General features: G+C 44.2%; 1 protein-coding gene across 2 annotated transcripts in view; it reads right to left on the reverse strand.

Annotated features, from left to right (window-relative positions):
• si:ch211-137a8.4 (neurofilament heavy polypeptide) overlaps positions 1-9,271 on the reverse strand; it is an 11,615-nt gene extending 2,344 nt beyond the window's left edge. Inside the window, exons 1-2 of one of the 2 annotated variants that reach the window (XM_034864476.1) lie at positions 7,636-9,271; positions 3,667-4,198 (exon numbers count right to left, since the gene is read on the reverse strand). In XM_034864476.1, coding sequence (XP_034720367.1) covers positions 3,667-4,198; positions 7,636-9,027 — 1,924 coding nt within the window. In that variant the 5' untranslated portion in view covers positions 9,028-9,271. Of the gene's footprint in view, positions 1-3,666; positions 4,199-7,628 lie in introns of both variants that reach the window. The other variant, XM_034864467.1, reaches the window with a different exon arrangement.
• Between the last annotated feature and the right edge of the window lie 1,013 nt (positions 9,272-10,284).

Raw genomic sequence — 10,284 nt, forward strand, 5'->3', positions numbered from 1 at the left:
TATATATATATATACACTATATACATACACACACATACGTACACATACATATTTACATACATACACATATACAGTATATATACTGCATATACTGTTTATATGTACTGTATATGCGCGGTAGGGGGTCCCTCCCTTGTCGGTCTTTCAGTTTAGGGGTCCCTGGCCTAAAAGATGTTGAAGACCCCCGCTCTAGAGAACAAACAGAACTTAAAATGTGAGGGACATTAACTAACTTAATCTCTCCATCTTTGTATCTCCTCATTGGGGCTCGGTACCGTATTCTACACTTTTTAGGCACCGATGGACTTGATTTTCAAAGTATTGAGTATATAGTAAAAATGCCTCGTCCTTAAATGCCATATGTTCAATACCATAGGATGAACATCTCATCAGCGAGTTAGTCCTCCCGCACCATGCTTCTACCAAGATCTGATAGGGGTTTTGATTGGCTGTCTTAAGGAAAACGTCTAAGTTACCCAGAGACGAGACGTAAATGCAAAGATTTTCTCCCTTACGTACTTTCTTTGGATTTCAAAACTGAAACTGACAAAAAAAAAAGCATTTCATGGAATTGGTATCAAAAAAGTATAGTTCAGGAAGCGGTGTCGGAGTCACGGTTTTGGTATCGGCATGCCTAACCCAACCGCTGCTTTGTTTTTCTAAACCCAACCGTCCCGTTCTTCTTCACCTAAACCCAACTGTCCCGTTCTTCTTCTTCTTCTCCTAAACCCAACCGTCCGGTTCTTCTTTACCTAAACCCAACTGTCTCGTTGTTCTTAACCTAAACCCAACTGTCCCGTTCTTCTTCTCCTAAACCCAACTGTCTCGTTCTTCTTCTCCTAAACCCAACTGTCTCGTTCTTCTTCTCCTAAACCCAACCGTCCCGTTCTTCTTCTCCTAAACCCAACCGTCCCGTTCTTCTTCACCTAAACCCAACTGTCTCGTTCTTCTTCTCCTAAACCCAACTGTCTCGTTCTTCTTTACCTAAACCCACCTGTTCTATTCTTCCCACATGTCATGGGAACGTAAACCCACCCACGGCCTTTTCCTAAACCTAACTGCGTCAAAAGTGACGCCAATAGTACCGACCCAGCGCCTTTACATATGATGCTAAAGAAGACTTTAAGCGTCAATAACAACGCCAAAGGCACCTGACCAAGCGTCCATATTTTATGAGATGGGAGAGAGAATCTGTTGATAAGCCCTACTCCTCACATTTGAACTGAATCCTTTATGTCTGCAGGTCATGGAAGACGGGGGAAAAAGCAACGACTTAACCACGTTACTGCTAAATCTCCTCTCAACGTTTCATGGGTGCTGCCGTTAGCTTGCACTGCGACAGGCCCAGCCATGTCACAGTTAATGTGATATCTATATTTTTTATAACTTCAAAGAGTTTATAAGTTATAACAGTCAGCCTCCAATCCACACACGCCACCTGAGTCCTTTTAACCCTTGTGTTGTCCTTCTAGGTTTCAAAAAACTGACATAAATTTGACATTTTTGTGCCATTTTCAAACCTTTTTTGTTTTTTATTTTCACTAACACCACCTTACTACCACTAGTTTTACACTACTTTTTGGAATAAATGGTCAATAACCCTCATTTAGATAGAATTTTACCTAGTATCTGAGTTAAAAAAGCGAAAACTATGAATTATTTTGACTAATAGTCAAGATCAGAGGAATGAAGGTGATCAGTTGTATTGGCAAAGAGCGTTGTGAGGAATCCAATCAATTTTTTTGTGGTATTTTGGTAAAAAATAAACTCATATTTCAGATAGAGACATGTTTTAAAGGGGTCAGATTTACCCAAAGACAAGAGGGGGTTAAACGGGTCTAGTTGTCTGGCTGTACATGAACTTGACGTTGCACTGAAAGTAGCAGTTACTAAATGAAAGGGGTGCTTTTTTTTGCAGGTGACACTTATTTAACAGCCACACCACAATTTCTTTAAAGGGATTTAGCAAGAAACAGTTTTTCATCATGCAATCACGCAGGAAAGTTGACATGCCTATATGTATATGTGTACAGTGGATTTACTAATGTGTGTGCAACTCAAAATATATAGTTCATCATCTTAGGAAATACGCTTATTTTAGTCATAGTTTTAGTGTCTGTCTCAAAGTCCCAACACTTACACTCCTTACCACCAAATTACTCTTGAACTTGTTCAGTATTTTTTTAGAGCTAGAGTTTAGAGAAATTAAAAAATACGCCTACCAACATCTTTAAAGCTCAGCCGATACGCAAGTTCAGGTATCAGAATCGGCATCAGACCATCTCTAACAGACATAAGATTAAAAATAATCTCCTCATCTAACTCTTTGGAGAGAATGAGCGAATGAGCGTATTTCCCAAAAAATGTCAAACTACTCCTTTAACGTGAGCTCTACATTTGGCACATTTATCGGTTACTCTTAGGTGTGTTCACTTGTGCATAAACGTGTGCGTTAATATTAGTACGTGTGTGTGAGTGTTGTAAATATCGTTCAGACCGCTGCCGACGCAAAGCTCCCTCTCTAATTGGTCCGTGGACGCTGACATCACGTTCTGAACGATGGCCACCGCGTCAAATGATCGTTCTTTTTTTACACTTTGTTTTAATACTTTGGCAGTTTTTTTGACGTTTTTGATTTCATCTCAAAGTTTTTGCAACTTTTCCCGATGTTGCACAAGCACAAGCCTGAGCTCATATGTATGTGGAAGCTTCACGTCTGGCTCATTTACCCGTTACGTTTAGGTTTGTTTACCTGTGCATGACCCTCGTGTTGTCTTCCGGTCAAAATTGAAAATCAACACATTCGTTGACGCTTTTTCAATGTTTGTCACTTTTTTCAATGTTTTCAACACTATGTAACACTAACTTATAAACTCTAGTTTTACAGTTGTTTTTGGAATTTATGGCCAATAAACCTAATTTATAGGTAATTATACCCAATGTTTGAGTTAGAAAAGCAGAAATTAGGAATTATTGAGACTAAAATTAAAGGAATGGATGTTGATGATAATCACAGACTGGAATATGTCAACTTTTACTCAATACTATTTCAAAAACACTTCCATTTGTTTTACAATGCTATAAAATTGAATAAGACGCCCCAAAATGAATGAAAGTAGAGATTTGTACTTGGCAAAGAGCGTTGGGTGGAATCAATCATGTTATTTTGGGGAATTAAAAAGAACATTGATTTAGGAAAACGGGGCAATTTGACCCGAGGACAACATGAGGGATGATATCATTACGTGAGTTTGTGTTCTTAGTATCGAATGTCGGCGTCGTAACACCCGTTCAGACCGTTGTCGAAAGACAGCTCCCTCTCTAATTGGTCCGCCGCTGCTGACATCACGTTCTGAACAATGGCCACCGCTGCATCTCGAAGATCCCTCTTCATCATCTCTTCCTCTTCCTCCTCCTCATCCCTCTCTGCACCATCGCCACAACCACCATTTTGTGGCAATAACTCTGCCTCCGCTCCCTCTGCAACCTCCCTCCCTTCCCCTTCCCCCTCCTCCTCCCTGCTAACGGCTAACGCTAGCTCGGGTTTTGGGCCGCTGCTTTTGGTTTGTTTACTACGGTTTGTTAGTGCTGGTGCGTGTCGCTGTCGTCTGTTAGTGTCTCCTTCAGAGTCTCCGTCAGAGTCCCGGTCGGCGTGCTCTAACTCACCGCTGTTCACGGCCGCCGTGGTGTTGATGATCTTGGCGTTGGCGTCCTCTTTGGCCCCCCCTGATTCCTTGCCCTTCTTCACGGGGCTGCCGCCCGTCGTCTTCCCGGCGTCCTCGTCCCCGTCGTCCTGGTGATTGTGTGTGGCGTTCTCGTCCCCCGTGCCGTTGGAGCAGCCGTTCTCCCCGTTGGTCACCGGGGCGTCGGCCGGCGTCTTCTCCGCCTCCACCTTGGCCGCCGCGTCCCCCCCATCCTCCGGCGCCGCTGGCGTCTTCTCGGCCTCCGTGGCGTCTTTGTCGTTGGCGTCGCCGTCGGCCGTCCCTTCCTTAGCCGCGTCGCCTCCCTCTCCTCCCTCCGCGGCGGCGCCCTCCTCCTCCTCTTCCTCCTCCTTGGCGCCCTCACCCATGTCCACGCTGGTGGACTTGCCCTTTCGCAGGATGAAGTTCTTCAGAGATACGGCGCGGCCGAAATGGGAGCGCTTGGCCTTGGCTGCCTTTGTGTCTTTGCCCTCCTCCGCTGCTCCATCCTCACCTGCACGGGATAAGACAGTTTAACAGTTTAGGGTTTTATACAGAGAAAGACAGAGAACGACAGACACGAAATGCAGCACTAGATCGTCATCCTCACCTGCACGGGATAAGACAGTTTAACGGTTAAAGCTTCTGTATGAGTAAGATTCTCATAGACTACCTCCGAAAACATCGGAAAACAGCATTTCCTCCTGCAGAATGACGTGAATACGTGAATAGGATTTTCACAAGCGTAATGTTTCAGATAACTATATTAAAAGCTGCATATATTCTTCTTTAGCCACCACCTCATTAAAGAATTGAAGATTCAAGAGCCGCCCATAGACCGAATTATCGTAATGTTGCACTAACACAAAAACAACGTTTTAACGAACTCCTGTTGATTTGAATTGCGGAGAAATGTGAAATCAGCAAACTTAAAAAACAATTCTGTTGTTATTTCTTGCCATAACTGTAACATTTAAAAACGTATAGTTCAGTATAGGTATAGTATTCACCAAATCTAGCTGTAGGAACAGAGCATGGTCAGACTGACGGCTAGTTTGGGTGGTAACACTTTACTTTAGGATATCTGACCCTGACAACCCCGACCATCCTCTCCACCCCCCACTGGTCCAACAGAGGAGCAGCTTCTCTAAGAGGCTCCGACAGCCTCGATGCTGCACGGACCGCTACAGAAAATCCTTCCTACCACAAGCAATAACACTCTTTAACATGTCATCACTGGGTGCTAGATGAGACTTTTGGACACGACACTACTGCACTAATGCAACCTGCACAATTGGTTTATTTACATTTTAGCTTATTATTTAAGCAGTTGCACATTTTGTTTTCCCATCCTGTATATATTCAAATATTTTTAGTTTTATTTTATTCCTATTATTATTATTTCATGTATATTGTATGTATGTAAACTGAATCCTACTGTTTTGTTTACATTCATATTCTGTACTGTGTGACTGATTTTGCTGCTGCAACACCATCATTTCCCATTTTTCTTGGGATCAATAAATATCTATCTATCTATCTATCTACATAAGAGTGACATGACACTGCCATGAACACATGGACCCTAACCGTAACTTTTCTTGACAAAACCGAATGACACTTACTAAAAAGAAGCGTTATGTCGTACACATTTATGACTTGCACGAGGTATCTACCAGGAAGTTATTGCGAACAAACATTGTGATTGGGTCTATTTCCATATTTAGGAAACACCGAGCAATATCATTCCATTGGAGTTGTTTGGGATAAACTTAAGTCTAATTGTAACTCTACTTTTAGCTCCATTTGGTTCTCCACGTAGCAACTCTTGACAAAAACTTCTGTCTCGTCTGCTGCTAGAGGCTCAACTTTCCTCAAGTCATAACAATTCAGGTGGAAATCCAATTTGAAGAAATTCCATTTGCAATTAAAAAAATGTAATCTACTTTAATGCATCTCATTTTTTATCATCACAAAGACGAATCTACGTTAAAAATGGATCGAGTTCAAACCAATTTCCTCCAAAATGTGGAGGTGTCCAGGTTTCTGTATTTTCTTTGTGCAGCCAGAGAGCAACGAGTCTTTTTACTGTTGAATGAATCCACAGTGTGACTTGAATTTCACATCAGGTGTTGTATATTTTATATTGTGGAAATGTCCAAGTACATTATCTCCCTTTAGCAGTTAGCAGTTAGCCACTACCTCCTGTCTTTGCTTCCTGGACGGAGACAGACACAGAGTGAGCGTGAACACGCTTCTTTTAAAAGGATTGTTAGCATGAAAGGGACTCTGCAGGGATTGTTGAATAGATACCTATACAGAGACTACGTCATCGTGAGGGTTCAAAATTGTGCGCTTGTGTGTCTGCATCGTTCTAGCCTACCTCTTTAACCCCCGTGTTGTCTTCCTGTTAACCATGAACTTGCCCTTCCAGGTCAAAATGTTATGTTTTTTGTGCTTTTCCAATGTTTTTGTCCGTTTTCTGATTTCTTTCTCACTTTTTCCAATGTTTTGTGCGCTTATTTGAAAACCTGAGCTGGTTTAATAACAGGTTTTACACTTATTCTTGGAATTCATGGTCAACAAACATCATTTGTATCAAATTATACAAACATGTTTAGTTAAAAGGGCATAAATTATGAATTATTTTAGCTAATAGTTCAGATCAGAGGATGTTGATTGGATCTCAGATGGGTAGATGTCAAACTTTAGTCCGGATCCTGTTTTGAAAACATTAAAAAAAAAAAACTAATTCCATAAGAAACAACACCCCAAAAATTCAATGAAAGTATGGAATCATCCATGTTATTTTTGGGCAATTTGGTTGAAAGAAATCCACATTTCTGATGTCAAACACTTTGAAACGGGTCAATTTGACCCGAGTACAACCCAGGGGTTAAGAAAAGAGTGTGTATTTGTGTGAGGAGAGAGTGGTAGAGCGAGTGAGAGAGTGATGGGGGCTAGTTTCAGAGGGGGTACTGACTCCAGCGGTGGGGATGGAGAAACAAAGCATCTCCCGTGTGCCATCTGATGATGGTCGGAAAGCTGTTTACGGACGAGAACCCAAGTATGAGTCAGAGGAAAGGTTTTATATCAGAAATATGGATTTCTTTCAGCCAAATTGCCCCAAAATAACATGGATGAATCCATACATTCTTCAGGTAAAATTAATCTTTTTGGTGTTTCATTTAATCTAATTTTTTTTAATGGTTTCAAAACCGTCTCCGGACTAAACTTTGACATCTACCCATCTGAGATCCACTCAACATCCTCTGATCTTAACTATTAAATAAAATATTTCATAATTTCTATAGAAAAAAGTGAGAAATAAATCAGAAAAAGCGGCAAAAACATCTTAAAAGCAAAAAACAAATCTTCAAATTTGACCTGGAAGGGCAAGTTCATGGTTAACAAGAAGACAACACAAGGGTTAAGAAACTGTGATGGACATTCTTTACTGTTTTTGACATTTTATATACTAAAATATTAATCGGCAGATTCATTGATGATGAAAACAATCGTGACAAGCAATGTTTTTTTTCCCGGAAGTTGTCTCGATATTTTGTGTGTCGTCTCACCTGAGGCGCCAGCTGCAGTTGCATCGTGCTGATTAATTAGTTATTAAAGTCATTTCTCATGCAAACAAATGGCAGAAAACGCTGTTTTCAGCCTCTCAATCATGGTGGTTTCCTGCTCTTTTCTTGTTTTCTATCACATTAAACTGAATCTGTTTAGGTTTTGGACTAACAAAATAAGACATTTAAATACATCTCCTTGGTCTTTAAGAAACTGTGATTGACCTTCTTTTCTATTTTTGACATTCCATAGACTAAAATATTAACCGTCAGATTCATCGATGACAAAAACAATCGTGACAAGCGGCCCCAACTAGATGTTTATTTTCCGGAAGTTGTCATATTTATGTTGATATTTTGTGTGTCGTCTCACCTGTGCCGGCGGCGGCTGCGGTTGCATCCTCCTCTCCGGAGGGGGCGCACTCCGTGTTGGCGCGTTTGGACTTGGGTATCACGCGCTTCTTGAAGGAGGTCCAGATCTCGTTGGCGTGTTGCGTCACCGTCCCCCCACCGGCTGCTGCTGCTGCTGCCTTCTCCTCCTCCCCTCCATCCGCCTTTTCCTTCTCCTCCCCTCCCTCCGCCTTGGCTTCCTCCGTTCCTCCCTCCTCCTTGGCCTCCTCTCCTTCCACCGCTTCCTCCGCCGCCGCCGCCACTGCCGCCGCCACTTCTTCTTCTGGCTTTGCGCTGTCGGCAGAGTCTTTGTCCGAGCCCTTGGTCTTCCCGCTGATGCCGACCATCGACGGGTCCCTCTTCAAACCCTGGAAGGTCCAGGAGCGTTTCAGCTTCCACCGTTTCTGCCCCGACTCCTTGGAGTCCAGCGTGGACGAGTCTCCGCCTCCCTCTCCGTCCTCCTCCTTCACGTCTTCTCCTGCGCTCTTCTTGTGCCCCTTCTGAGCCATGAGCTTCTTGAAGGAGTGCCAGCGCTTCATGTGCTTGGTGGTCGCCGAGGTTGACGCGGCTTTCTGTTCTCCCTCTTCACCTTCGTCTGCACCTCCTCCGGCCGCCGCCGCCGCCGCCTCCGTGGCTCCTCCCTCCTCCGCGGTGGAGTCCGCGGCGGCGTTGAGTGCCTCGGGATCCAGCCGGTCCAGGGACTTGGATCGAACCTTAACGTCCTTCTTCTCGGTGCTGCGATGGGAGAAGATCCTCGCCACCGGCTTCCTGATCAGATCGCGAACCATGGATTTGGCCTCCGCCGGTTTGCCCTTCTCCGCCTTCTTCTCTTCTTCCTTCTCTCCGTTTTCCGCTTTCTCTATCGTCGCCTCACCGTCCGTGGCGCCCTCTGCTCCGGCCTCCGATGCCGCAGCCTCCTCGCCCCCTTTCTCTCCCTCCTTCTCCCCTCCCTCGACTGCGTTCTCCTCTCCTCCGGCGGTGGCCGTGATCGACTCTTTCTTCTTCCTTCCTCCCATCACCTTCCCCAGGCCGCTCTTGTTGAGGAAAGAGTCCAGGAACGATGTCTTGGGCTCCGCGGAGGAGGCATTTTCCGAGTTCTGAGCCGGTGCCGCCGCTGCCGCCGTCGCCGCCGCCTCCTCGCTCGCTGGCGCCGCTGCATCTCCGTCTTCGGCTCCCGCTGCTGTGTCGTTGTTCACAGTCTCTTTGTTGTCGACTACCTCGCTGTTGACAGCGGTACCGTCTTTATCGACAACCTCGCTGTTGGTAGTCTCTGAGTTTGTGTTGGCGTTACTGGCCGGCTGCTCGGCCTCCACCGGCTTGCTCTCGGGGGTTTTCCCGTCTTCCTGGACCACCGGCGCCGCACTGGCCTCTGTCGCTGCCATTTCGGAAAGGGAAAACAACCAATAACAACAAAAAAAAGGGTGTTGCTTCTTTCCTTCCTTCCCTGGCCTTCTGCCCTCCTCTCTCTTTCTCTCTCTCGTGCTGGTGTTTCGTTCCTCCTGCTGGGGTGGTGCTCTCAGGTCATGGAGAGCAGGGTGGAGAACAGTGGAGAGGAGGAAAGATACTCAGCATCCTACTAGTCCTCCAAACTCCTGCAGAGAGAAAAAAAAAGGGAAACCGAGAGATTAGAGGATGTGGCGGGCTTGAGGGAAAGAAGGGATGATAAGAGGGGGCAGAGAAGAGGAAGAGGCACAGATGGTTAATAGTCTGATTCAACACCACAGACACTCAATTAGCCCGGTCTAGACTGGGCCATGAATGAGGAATGAAGTGTTACAAAATAGAGAATCTCAGCGGGAAATGATATGCAATTATGATGTTGCCCAATCAGTCACGCGTTCGGGTTTGCTTGGGTTTTCCCAGGTGTGAAATGACACTGAACCGAGGGGAAAAACGCTGATGAACTCATCAAGTGACTCGGACAACAGCAAACAAACCACAGGTGTGAAAACGCCCTAAAAAGCATTGGATCCTACATTTCTAATAATGCAACTTTGATACACCCACAGATAGGCCTGCACGATTAATAGTTATAACGTCACAATTTTACGAGCTGACTGCACCACAAACGCTACTACTTTCTTCCATGAGTTTGAAACAAAGGCCATATAAAATGTGATATATATATAATAATACTATGTGTAATATAAAAAGGTTGTAAAGTGCTCCCGATCGCTGCCATGCTCTCCCTTCTCTTCATTGAAGCCTCTATGTTGACAGACTTGTGGTGATGCACATGGTGCAATAGGTAGAGCTGGGCAATATATTGACATTGTACCAATATCGTGATATGAGCCTAGATATCGTCTTAGATTTTGGATATCATAATAATGTAATATGGGATAAGTGTCTTTTCCTGGTTTTAAAGCCTGCATTACAGTAAAGTGATGTCTTACCAGACTGTTCTATCATTGGTCTTCACCCACTCGGTTGTTATATCCACATTACTGATGATTGTTTACTTATTTATTTTGTGAAAGCACTATTAGTCAACCCTACAATATCGTTGCAGTATCAATATCGAGGTATTTGGTCAAAAATATTGTGATATTGGATTTGCGTTATGTACTTATAGTTTCCCAAAAAACATCTAAGTCTGGTACTGGCAATGTGTTTTGTTTGGTCATGCGTGCAATAAA

The sequence above is a fragment of the Etheostoma cragini genome, chromosome 3 (genome assembly GCF_013103735.1).
Source record: "Etheostoma cragini isolate CJK2018 chromosome 3, CSU_Ecrag_1.0, whole genome shotgun sequence".
Lineage (NCBI taxonomy): Eukaryota > Metazoa > Chordata > Actinopteri > Perciformes > Percidae > Etheostoma > Etheostoma cragini.